At 34.9% G+C, this 13,709-nt stretch overlaps 1 protein-coding gene across 10 annotated transcripts in view; it reads right to left on the bottom strand.

Moving 5' to 3' along the window:
* Positions 1-13,709, bottom strand: part of RFC1 (replication factor C subunit 1) — a 72,959-nt gene that overhangs the window by 41,222 nt on the left and 18,028 nt on the right. For 4 of the 10 annotated variants that reach the window (XM_081592692.1, XM_081592606.1, XM_081592611.1 and 1 more), the window contains exons 3-4: positions 13,385-13,460; positions 10,433-10,555 (exon numbers count right to left, since the gene is read on the bottom strand). Coding sequence is in view for 9 of the 10 variants with exons in the window: in XM_081592606.1 (XP_081448732.1) it covers positions 10,433-10,555; positions 13,385-13,460 (199 nt within the window). In the remaining variant the exon portion in view is untranslated. Of the gene's footprint in view, positions 1-10,432; positions 10,556-11,546; positions 11,689-13,384; positions 13,461-13,709 lie in introns of all 10 variants that reach the window. The other 6 variants (XM_081592670.1, XM_081592632.1, XM_081592651.1 and 3 more) reach the window with 2 other exon arrangements.

Raw genomic sequence — 13,709 nt, 5'->3', positions numbered from 1 at the left:
GGTCAAATATTGAAAGAGGAATGAAGGGCAAAGTAGGCAAAAAATATTCTAAGAAAGCATCTAGCTCTTATAATGACGCTTTGGTCAAAATAAATGTGAATAAAAATTGCTAAAGGGTATCAGTGACTTTTCAATCATGACATAAAATGGAAGAAGTCTCTAAAGATTAAAGAAGAGAAGTAGAGTCCTAATTTCAAAACGAGAAAGGCAAATCCCCAACTACAATAGAACCAGAAAGCTTTGGTGACAATTCTATGCAACAATATCAAGAATAGGTCAAAAAGAGAGTATTTACAGATGGCCAACAGGCATATGCAGGCTTTCCTGGTGGCTCAGTGGTAAAGAATACACCTGCAAATGCAGGAGATGCAGGTTCAATTCCTGAATTGGGAAGATCCCCTGGAGAAGCAAATGGCAGCCTACTCTAGTATCCTTGCCTAGGAAATCCCATGGACAGAGGAGTCTGACAGGCTATAGTCCATGGGGTCACAAAAGAGTTGGACACAACTTAGCAATTAAAACAGCAACAGGCACATGAAAAGACGCTCAACACTGCAAATTATTACAAAAATGCAAATCGAAACTACAATGAGGTACCACCTCACACCAGTCAGAATGGCCATCATTAAAAAGTCTACAAATAACAAATACTGGAGAGGGGGTGGAGAAAAGGGGACGCTTGTACACCGTGGTAGGAATGTGAGCTGGTGCAGCCAATATGGAAAACAGTACTGAGGTTACTCAAAAAACTAAAAAGCCAGAACTATCACATGACCCAGCAATCTCACTTCTGGGCATATATGCAGACACAATTATAACTCAAAAAGATACGTTCACACCCCCATCCCCACCCAATGCTCAAAGCAGCACTATACACAATAGCCAAGACATGGAAACAACCTAAACGTCCACTGACAGATGAATGGATAAAGGAGATGTGGTACATACATACAATGGAATACTACTCGGCCTTAAAAAAGAATAAAATAATGCCACCTGCAGCCATATGGTCACAACTACAAATTACCATACTAAGTGAAGTCAGAAAGAAAAAGACAAATACTGTACAATACAACCTACATGTGGAATCTAAAATATGACACAAATGAACTTATCTACAGAACAGAAACAGACTTACAAGAGAATAAACTTGTGGTTGCCAAAGGCGACAGAGGTGGAGAAGGGCTCCAGTGGGAGTTTGGGGTTAGCAGTTGCAAACTATGATATATAGAATAGATAAACAACAAGGTCCTACTGTATAGCACAGGAAACTATAATCAATATACTGTGATGGAAAAAAAATATGAAAAAGAATGTACATATATGTATAACTGAATTACTTTGCTGTACAGCAGAAATTAACACAACATTGCAGATCAACCATACTTCAATTAAAAAACTAAAACAAAAAAAGTATTTAATAGAAGCAGAGGATTCACTAACATTAAACTACACTGGCCTAAGCCATCATTTATTCCTTGAGTTATAGGACTAGTAGATGAGAAGAATACTAGAAACAAGGATGTCTGGATTTCAACAAAGAATCTACCAAAATTGTCTTTTGATAGGCCATGGCAGGGTTTTTAACCTCTGCATTATTGACATTTTGAGCCAACTAATTCTTTGTTGCAGGGGGTTTGAGCATTGTAGGATGTTTAATAACGTCTCTGGCCTCTACCAACTGGATGCTACAGGATCCACCAGTTGTGATGACCAAAAATAGCATTCCAGATTTGCTGAAGTTCCCCTGGGAGGCAAAATCACCCTTGATTAAGAAGTACTGATTTATGGCAAAATGGAGACATACAAGATAAGTAACAATGGTTTCTGAAATTCATAAGTAATTGAACAGTTATTCAAAGGAAACTGAAAAGCTGTATCCAGGGTGCTGATAATGGATCACGTTCATTTTGAAAAAGGTTTCTTTGTGTGTGTGTGTGTGCGCGCGCGCACGCACGCTCAGTCACTGAGTAATGTCCAACTCTTTGGGGCCCATGGACTGCAGCACGCCAGGATCCTCTATCCATGGAATTCTCCAGGTAAGATTACTAGAGAGGGTTGCCATTTCCTACTCCAGGGGATCTTCTTGAGCCAGGGATTGAACCTGTATCTCCTGCATCTCCTGCGCTTTACTAACAATTCAGAAAAATGTACATAGATAGGTTCATCAAATTGGAAGATATGAAATTAGATGATATGAAAAAAAAAAGTGGATGGGGACATCCAAAGAACTACAGAATTCATCCATGGTGAAGGTTTGTGCAATGGTTTGAAAGCTGATTCTTTGAAAGTAAGTTTTTCTAAGGAAGGTCAGCCCTAATATAAGGTAGTTTTAAAGATCAATGAGACAGATAGGAAATACAAGCCATATAATAATCTTATTCTGTTCATGAAGTCTGTAAAAAACTGCTTTGAAAAAAATTTACGCTACCATACGAGACAAAACATATGTTAACATTATTATGGTCGAACTCCCCCTGCCTTTCACTGTGGACACAGGGGTTTCAAGTAGAGTAAGAGACTCCTACACAGATGATACTGTAATTAAGAAAATACAAGGTATAATAATACTAGGTAGTAGTAATCTAGTTTAAGTAAATCTGTGAAAGTTTACAAATTGAATCTCTCTCCCAGGAAATGCTTCCTGAACCTCCAAAATAAAAGCGATTTCTCTCATGCCCAAATATCCTTGGAAGATATTTCTATCACTGTTAATTGTTTCCTTATATTACAATTTTTAGTATTTAAAAGAGATAACCTGATAGTTTATAAGCCCTTGAAAATAGGACAGAACTTTATTCTCTTGTCTATTTCATAGATTGTCCAGTACACTGTTGGGCATATATGGTGAACCATCACATTTGTTAAATAATAAATTAGTGAGAATTTAATATTTTAAAAATATTTATTTGGCTGCACCAGGTCTTAGGATATAGGGGATCTTTAGGTGCAGCATGCAAACTCTTAGTTGCAGCATGTGGGATCCAGTTCACAGATCAGGAATCAAACCCTGGACCCCTGCATTGTGAGCGTGGAGTCTTAGCCACTGGATCACCAGAGGAGTCCAAAGAATTTAATATTATTAAATAAAAGTATTCAAATTTAAAATTTTAAAAATAGATGACAGAATCAGGATACAAAAGCCTGGAATCAAGATAAAAATGTCAAGAGCTTCAGAAAAATATTTAATAAGAATAAATGTAAAGTTCCTTTTCTGGACCTGAGAATCATAGAAGCCCCATTCTATTCTTCATAATATAGGTGGATGAACTATATTCTTAAAAACGAATACCACCGAATCTCAAGAAATACTATTCTTTTTTTTATTTTATTTTATTTATTTGGCTGCACTAGGTCTCAGTATGTGGATCTAGTTCCAGACCAGGGATCGAACCCAGGCCTCCTGCATCAGGAGCACAGAGTTTTAAGCCCCTGGACCACCAAGGAAGTCCCACTACTCTCTTTTAAGTGATCATATTCTTCATTGTGAACTGCCCCCTTATTGATAGTTAGATATGTTCTATTACAATGAAGCATAAACAAGGATATTCATATAAGAATCCAATATCCAAAATGAGAATATGAGAAAAATTAAAAGCATACTATTAAATTATATGCAGAAGTTTAAAAGAATGAGACACAGATCTTTCTATACTGAAAGAAAGAGGCTGGGGCAGGTGGGGAGGGAGGGCGGAGAGAAAAGGCAATAAGAAAGGAGGAAGGGAGGGAGACGTTAAGTTATGAAAAACCAAGCTACAGAAATGTTACAAGATGCCACTCTCAAATAAATACATGTGTGTATATATGTACATGTATATTATATATATATATATATATATATATATATTTTTTTTTTTTTTTTCATCTGTCCCTGGTGCTCAGATGGTAAAGAGTCTGCCTGCGATGCAGGAGACCTGAGTTCAATTCCTGGATGGGAAAGATCCCCCTCGAGAAGGAAATGGCAACCCACTCCCGTATTCTTGCCTGGAAAATGCCACAGACAAAGCAACATGGCGGGCTACAGTCCATAGGGTCACAAAGAGTCAGACACGACTGAGCGACTTCACCTTCTTTCTTTCATATTATATAGTTTAAATTTATATAGCTATGTAAGGCAAAAGGGATGGATGAAGGAATGGAATATTTTTTACCTGAATTAATTCTTTTTCAGTGAGAATGTGTTACTTAAGATAATTTTAAATAACATTAATGTAAATACTCATCCTCCAAAACCTAAACTTAGTTTCTTTTATAGTCTTAGTGCACAAATCAATATTAGTTTTTGAACAAGTATAATGAAAGAAATATAATTCTTAAGTTTCCTCTCACTTCAAAGAAATTCTGTCTCAGTCATGCTAGGTTTCCCTGAAAAGTCTAAGAGAAGGTCTCTATCCTATATAAAATCCATTTCCATTTATCCAGTACTCAAAACTATATAGGTCATTAAAAATTAGTATATACATCTCCAGTAATATTTTCTACTGCTATTTCCCCAAGTCACAGATACTGCCTGGTAAACCTGGAGAACACCACATTCCCAATTTTTTCCCACTTAATGTTCCCCAAATAATTATAACTTTAAGAGCACTATCTGCCTCTGGAATTATGTGCTCACTAAAAATTACCAGTCATAACAACCCACAGAATGGGAGAAAATATTTGCAAACAAAGAAACCAACAAAGGATTAAATCTCCAAAATATACAAACAGTTCATGCAGCTCAATATCAAAAAAACCCACCCCAAACCCAATCAAATAATGGGCAGATCTAAACAGACATTTTTCCAAAAAAGACATACAGATGGCTAAAAATTATATGAAAACATGTTCAACATCACTAATTATTAGAGAAATGCAAATCAAACCTTTAATATAACAAGATATCACCTCACACAGGTCAGAATGGCCGTTAACAGAAAGTCTACAAATAATAAATGCTGGAGAGTGTAGAGAAAAGGGACGTCTTCTAGACTGTCACTAGAAATGTAAACTGATACAAAAAAACTAAGTATAGAACTACAACATGATTCAGCAATCCCACTCCTGGGCATACACCATAATTCCAAAAGGGACACGCACCCCAATATTCATTGTAGTACTATTTACAAATGCCGAGACATGGAAGCAACCTAAATGTCCACCAACAGAGGAGTAGATAAAGAATGTGTGGTACATATATACAATGGACTATTACTCGGTCATGAAAAAGAATGAAATAATGCCATTTGTAGCAACATGGGTAGACCTAGAAACTGTCATACTGAATGAAGCATGTCAGACAGAGAAAAACAAATATCATGATATTGCATATATGTGGAACCTAAAAAAAAAAAAAAACAAAGAAATGAATTTATTTACAAAACAGAGTCACAGATAGAGAAAACAAACTTAAGGTTACCAGAGGAAGAAGGGGGGATAAACCGGAAGATTGGCATTGACATATACATACTTCTATATATAAAAGAGAGAACAAATAAGGACCTATCATATAGCAGAAGGAACTCAATACTATGTAATGACCTACATGTGAGAAGTATCTAGAAAAGAGTAGATATATGCATATGCGTAACTGATTCACTTTGCAATATACCTATAACTAATACAACATTGCAAATCAACTATACTTCAATAAAAAAATTTATTTTTTTTTAATTACCAGTCATAAACAATTCTCAAGACAGGGAAAACCCTATTTTCAAACAAACACCCACAGCTCCTGATGAAACTGCATAATAAAAGGTCACCTTTTGCCACACAAAACTCAAGGTCTCTCACTTCATTAAACAGCTAAAAGTAAATATATTTACCCAGTACTTTGGATTTTTACCAACCTTCAAAAACATTCCACTACAGTCAACAGTTGCTATGAAGATATGTATAATATAAAGAATTTTTTCCCTTTCCTGTAATTTGGGAAACTAACGTAGTTAAAGTATTTTAAAAATCAGTAAGTAATAGAAGATAAGTTTAGTCAAACAAAGTGATGATGAAAAGTATGTCATGGAGCTAAATGATAAGCCTAAAGATCTGTATAATAATATAGCCTAAAGACTCATATGATAGTACAAACAAAAGCACCTGAAATAGGTTAAGTTGGTTATTTTCTAAAGTCATGTTATTTCCTAAATATATTCCTCATTGTTTATAAAGCACTATGCAACAGAAATAAAATGTGATCCACATTTTAAAAAGTAGAAAGAATAAATAAAAAGTAGAAAGAAACAGATAAAATTAATTTTAACAATATATTTCATGTACCCAAAAATATTCAGATGATTTCAACATGTAACAGATGCTAAAAAATTATTAATAAGATAATTTATCTTTTTTTTAAGTCTTTGAAATCTATACTTCACACATACAACCTTTCCCACTTGGGCTGATCACATTTCAAGTGCTCCAAAGCCACAAGTAGTAGTTCCTATTTTGGTCAGAGAGCATCTATAACATTAAGTGGGTCAAATACAATTTCTAAATTTCTAAAGCACAGTTACATAATCAAAAGAAGCCCTAAATACCTAAGCAAAAGCAAATGTCTTTAGCATAATCTTTAAAGGCAGATGTAGGTAAACAATCAAGTCAAAATATAAGAATAACAGTTAACACTTACTAAGCATTTCATATGTACCAGACCCTACTTTAAGTGCTTGTCAAGCATTATCTCATTTGATCAAGCACAAAAGCCTCTGATGCTGGCACTAGTAATACCCGCATTTTACAAACAAGGAAACTACGACACAGGGAAGGTAAATGAACGTTTAACCCAGGCAGTAGGAGGTTTAACTCAGGAGCTCATGATCTTAATCACGATACATGCTATACTGTAAGAAAAAAAAAAAAGTTGATTTAAAAAAGATAAAATATGGAATAGTAAAGCAAAATCATTTCTTTAGGAATTAATAGGTTATTAAAACTGAATCATATAATTCTTCTCCACAAGAAGCTCCAAACTCCAAAAAAAAGAAAATAAAAAAACAATTTTAGGTTAGCATTTTTATTTATAAACTATTATTACGACACATAATTTATTTAAATTTATAATGATAAATGTTTATATTTATAATATGAATATTTATTCATAATCATCATCAAAAAATTGTAGATTTAGCTTTAAAAATGAATAAAAAGATTATTTTGTACTCAAGAAATTTCAAGTTTATTTCACGCTGCACTTTTCTGTTTTACAAACTCATTTTATTTCTGATCTCATTATGCTAATTTTATTGCAGACTTCTTTTTAACAGCCTCATTCTCTTTTATGAAGGGAAGGAAAAGGGCTTATCTTTTTCCTATTCACCTACCATTCAAAGGTATAAAAAAGTATGAGAAGATAAAACAGGCAAAAAAAAAAGCTAGCTTCTTTCCTATATCTCAATTCTAAGAAAAAGCAGAAAACTATATAATAGCATCATATTAGATGGATACATTGTACCCCAAGATTCTTTGATAAAACAAGGAGACAACGTTCACTTTCACACGCATATACCCTTGGCACAATGACATAAATACTGTCTAATGGTCATAAAAATTTCAGATAAGATGTCAGTTATCTCCTCAGAAAATAACATTCAAAAATACCTGGTCTGAAGTAAACAGTCCCATGTTAAAGAAAACCTGTGACCAGAGCTTAAATTGTCTGACCTTTCTGTGTACTTAAAAAAAATCACAAGATAAGGATAGCCTTGATCCCCGGTTGAAGGCCATCGCTGTCTGCCCACTAACTTTGACGTTTTCAGGGTGTCACTGGAAAGCCTGATCACACCACCTTCAGTTACATAATAAACCTATCACCATACTGGTTTTAGTATCCCTCCCACATATTTAAAACTTGACAAAGGTGGCCAGATGTTAAGAGGGGGCCTTTTAATGGAAGACTGCATTTGCACAACGTGCCTGAGCAGATATTTAGCAACAAAACAGGTTCAAAAGTCAACCTGCCACAAGCCATAATGAAGAAACATCTCAGCTTACAAGAAATGTTATAGAAAATATGCTCATGTCACTTAGATTTTCCCTTTGGTATTTGAACAACTTTATCAAATATGCAAATGTTTCAGAGAGCCTGCAAAGCTCATCTGTGGCCTTCTTTTGTTTTTATTTTTCCCTTTTGACAGCAGGCTATTTATGTTGCAGGCACCTTTCATGTGCATCACCCTGTTAAGTTGTCCCTACTGTCCTATTCAATTAGAGTTTCTGCTTTACAGAAAGAGAGGCAGAGTCACTGACCTTTAGCCCTTTAGAGTTAGATGGGAACCAAGGATGTATCCCCCCCAAGCAGGACTTCTTTCAGCTTCTTTCTATAACACAAGGACTTCTTTCCTGTTTCATTCCCTATTTACTGACCCAATTTATCTACCATGGGTACCTTCATGCTCTCAAGTACCAGCTCAAACATGTAATAAAATTCCAGTAACACTAACACATGAAAGGTGAATTGTAGGGTATGTGAATTCTATCTCAATAAAGCTGATGCTAGAAAATAAAAAAAATTAAACATAAGCAGGCTAGTAACATCAACTTTCCAATTATCCTAATAGTAAATCATAGACAGCATGGCTCTACCACAGGTAATCCAAAAACCTAATCTATAACTCATCTCCCAAATGTTTATAGATCAGTCCCTTACTATTGCTGTGTGGCTTCCCTGGTGGCTCAGACGGTAAAGCGTCTGTCTGCAATGCTAGAGACCCGGGTTCGATCCCTGGATCAGGAAGATCCCCTGGAGAAGGAAATGGCAACCCACTCCAGTACTCTTGCCTGGAAAATCCCATGGACAGAGGAGCCTGGTAGGTTACAGTCCATGGGGTTGCAAAGAGTCGGACACGACTGAGTGATTTTACTTTACTTTACTATTGCTACCTTTTAAAAATACTTATTACTTCACTCACAGATTACCGTAAGAGTCTCAGCCTCCTCAATTATTATTTTTCCATTTTCCCTGCTACGTTAAATTATTCCACCTAGTTTTTCAAGGTCTCCCTAAATTGGCCTCATATACCACTCATTTCTCATCATGTGGGCAAGCAATCTCTTTGGGGTCCTATGAACATATCAAGCCTTGTGCTGGATTCTGTGTCTTAAATAATCCCATCCTATTAACCAGATGGGCTTCCCTGGTGGCTCAGTGGTAAAGAATCTGCCTGCCAATGCAGGAGATGTGAGTTTGACCCCTGGGTCAGGAAGATTCCCCTGGAGAAGAGAATGGCAATCCACTCTAATATTCTTACCTGGCAAATCCCATGGACAGAGGAGCATGACAGGCTACAGTCCATTGGATCACAAAAGTCAGACACAACTGAGAGATTAAACAACAACCAGACGTATTCTTTCCCTCTATCACCTGCTCATCCTTCAAGGATTAGACCAAATCTTACCCTCTCCATTAAGCTCTCTCCCTAACTAGTGCATACTGCAGCCTCAGGCAATTCCTACAGTACTTAGGAGTCTTTAGTCCTATCTTTATATTCCCAGCACCTAGTAACCAGGATGGAAAAGACAATCAATAAAAGCCTGTTGAATGTAAGTTGTAACATGCTGTCCCCAAATAATTATGTGGTTTTTACCCTATCTCTTCAAACCAGGTGTATTCACTTCACTGGCAACACAAATAGCTGAGTGCTAAAAATAATGCTGTCACAGGTTTTCCTCAAGATGAACAAACCAATGAGGTATATCAGATGCTCTCATGGCCCCCAAGCATTTTTATTAGGAACTGATTTAACAGGCTCTGTGAATTTGAAGACAGTCTCCTCTAGGAGTTAACAATGCTCAGATCAAAACGACTTTATAACAAATCCATCCTAAGTTTTTTTCCCCTAAGATGACAATGTAATTCAGGGCCTCTCACTATAAAATAATACTGCAATTATTTATATACTATGACAATTATTTATACTATGACATCTTAAGATTAGTGTACATTTATAAATGTCTTGTTTTTGGACCACTCAAAACAGATCAAATAAATATAAACACAAAAACAAGCGTATTTTTAAAGCCACTATTAAATCTTTAGGGTCACCAGAGAATATAAGGAATTCAAGTCACAAGCTTTTAGATTAGAAGGCACAAATTTGCATAGTCATTATATACTTAAGATTGTTATGACTTAAAAAGGTAAAAAAAAAAAAGTTTTTAAACAATCCAGTAATAGCTTAATATATGATTCAAGACATAGAATCAACATATATGGTCTGATATGGAGCACTTTAAATAAAAATTCCAAAAAACAACTACCCTTTTGTTGGCCCTCAACTCAAGGAAACACCAAAGATAATTATAGCTTTCCCCTGGAAAGTACAATTCTACACAGAGAAAAAGGCAACTGAAGTTCAGTTCAAAGTGAAGGAGATACATTTAGATACCAAGAGAAGTTCAAGAACACAATATACAGTGCACTTCTCTCTAAAACAAACATATTTAGTTCCCTTACCTGTTTCTGAAATGTACGTAACAGGATCCTGCTGTCGGATTTTAGCAGGTTTAGAAGACAGTGGCAATTTTTCTGGTCGCTTTTTGGCATTTTTTACCTGTACTGTTTCCTCTGATTCTGAATCTGAATACAAGAGGAAAATAAAAACTTTGAAAAGAAACAGTATTAATATAGTGTGCTTTTATTTTTAAGTTTTTTATTGGAATATATAATTGCTTTATAACATTGTGTTAGTTTCTGCTAACATAAGTGAATCAGCCATATTCATACATCCTCTTGGACCTCCCTCCCACCCTACCCCCATATAGTTTGCTTTTAAAGTGGGTTTTTTTTTTTTTTTTTTTTGCCATGAAACAAACAGCCTGTGGGATCTTAGCTCAACCAGGGATTGAACCCGAGCCCACAGCAGTGAAAGCACCAAGTCCTAACCACTAGACCACCAGGCAATTACCTTAAAGTGATTATTATTAATCAATTCCTCAAGATTCCTTTCCAAACAAATCTCTTTTTTAAATTCGCTTAGATTATCACTACCTATTGGTTAAGCCTTTCTATTGCCGCGGTAATAAATCAACACAAACTTACTCGCTTAAAACAACACAAATGTATTATTCCCAGTTCTGGAGGTTAGAAATCCAACTTGGGTCTCTGGACTAAAATCAAGCATCAGGATTGCTGTGATCCTTTCTGGATACTATATGGAAGAATCCATTTCCTTGCCTTTTCCAGTTTCTAGTGACTGCAAGCATTCCTTAGCTCATGGCCCCCTCCCTTCATCTTCAAAGACTACAACATTAGGCCAAGTCCTTCTCACATTGCCATCTCTCCAGTTTTCTGACCTCCTTCCACAGTCAATTTCTAAACCTCTTCTTCTGCCTTCCTCTTCTTTGTGACTACACTGGGCCCATACAGATAATCTCCCGATATTAAGGTCATCTGATTATAAACCTTAATGTTACCTATAATTTTAATGTCACCTCTTTTGCCATGCAACCGAACATAGTCACAGGTTCTAGTATCTACAGTGTGGGTATCTTTAGGGGCCATTATTCTGTCTACCACAGTCTAATCACCCAGAGCACTTAAAATACCAATCAAGACAAAGTATAAATACCTAGTATATGTCTGGTACAAAATAGGAGTTTCAGAAATTTCAGTGTCCTTCCTCTTCCTCTCACCATGCATTTATAAATTCTGTCTCATACAGTTCTAAAATGTATCAATTATATTTTCACTTTCCCAAAAGATGGAAACTTCTGGGGAATAGAGATATGTACTTATTTCAAATTCTTTATTATATACAGCAGTAAAAGACTCACAATAAACATTCAAGTACTTTTAGAACCTTTGCTATCACTGTCAAAATCCTGATAATGTATAAATGCTTCCTTAGGTTACATTCTTAATTTTAATTTTAAGAATTCATACTGGATATATCTTCTCCAAAAAAATCAAAATCTAAAACTTTCACCATTATTTTAGCACACCATAAAAGGCATGCATAAAAATGTATGTTCCCTATCTTAAAAATACAGCTGACCCTTGAATATGAGTTTGAATTGTACATGTCCACTTGTACAGATTTTTTTTAAATAAATATGTTGAAAAAAATTTTGGAGATTTGCAACAATTTTAAAAAAACAGACAAACCACACAGCTTAGAAATACTAAAAAAAAATTAAGAAAAAGGTATATCATGAATGCATGAAATATATGTAGATACTAGTCTATACCTACATAGGTATAAGGTGATCTTTAATATAAAATTAATCTGTATTAGTTTTCTAACATTGCTTTCAAAGAATTACACTACTATAAAGTATGCCTCTCTGTAACTGGGTAAACTGCATAACAGCCTATTTATCATAATAGGTAAGTGGATTTTTTTATGTAACAATGTTTCCAATACTGTATTATGAATATGACAGTGTTACAGTCATACTGTATGCCAAAATTTTGTTAACAGATTCATTAGTGCATAGGCTAGGCTATCATGAAGCAATCCTATCAATTACACCAGGCTACCATAAATCAATCATACTGCTGCTTCTTCATTATCAATGCATGAATTGTTATACCTGTATATACGAATTTCCTTTTCACATTATCTTTTCATTTCTGATGTCAAGAGTTAGTAATACATATAAAATCTACATCTGTATTATAAGAGTTAGTAATATGTATAACATCTACAGTATTTTGTATTATATTAGACAATACTGATGTAGGTACTGAGGTTCATCTTGTAAACAGATGACATAAACTTATAGTATCAATAAATACAGTACAGTGCTGTGCATGTATTTTTCTTAAGATTTCCTTAATAACATTTTCTTTTCTCTGGTTTACTTTATTGCAAGAATAGAGTATAAAATATATAACATACAAAACATGTGTTAACTGACAGTTTATGGTATTGGCAAGGTTTCTCATCAACAGTAGACTATTAGTATTTAAGTTTTGGGGGAATCAAAAATTGTATGTAGATTTTCAATTGCAAGGGGTGTGAGAACCCCAACCCTCATATTTTTCAAGTCAATCTTATAGTCAAAGTTTTTAAAGTGTGTTTGTTCCTTTTTAACTGCAACAAAAAAGGACCAAATCAAAAGGACAAAAATGGAGTTTTAGATCTTTGTAAAGCAACATTTTATGGCACTCTTTTTCAAATTCAGTTTCCAAGAACCTCAGCTTAAAGAGAAGTTAATACAAATACTTTAGCATATTCAAAGTTAAGTTTCAGACATGCCATATATACCACATCTCCACACAACAAAACTTTATTAACATATTTCAGCTCTGATAAATTCTGTAGTATAATAAAAGTTGTTTTCAACTCTACTTGAACACAGAGCCCTCTTCTCACAGCACCTATTAACATTATAGAGAACATCAGCTCTAACAGATAGAAAATGAAAATTTTTAAACTTGAAAACTCCTGAAAAGAAATATTACCCGAATCATAGATGATCCTCTTTTTCTTGTTTGACTGCTTCGGCTTGAACTCATCTTCTTTACAAGAACTATTTACCTATAAACATCACAGTGTAGTTAGAATACAAGGAAGCCTATATAACTTAGCTATTTTTTCCTCGTTTTTCCTCGTTAGATTTGAGCTCAATAGTTCACAATCAGAGAAACCCTGCCCCTACAAAAAACAGTTTCACTTGTCATACTGGGGTGGGAGTGTTACGGGTATATAATGGGTAGATAAGGGATGCTATTAAACATTCTACAATGCACAGGACAGTCCTCTACAACAATGAATTATCTCACCCCA

The sequence above is a fragment of the Giraffa tippelskirchi genome, chromosome 1 (assembly GCF_054371585.1).
Source record: "Giraffa tippelskirchi isolate mGirTip1 chromosome 1, T2T-mGirTip1v1.2.pri, whole genome shotgun sequence".
Classification (NCBI taxonomy): Eukaryota; Metazoa; Chordata; class Mammalia; order Artiodactyla; family Giraffidae; genus Giraffa; species Giraffa tippelskirchi.
The sequence above is the reverse complement of the archived record's forward strand: the minus strand, read 5'-3'. Positions and strand labels throughout refer to the sequence as shown.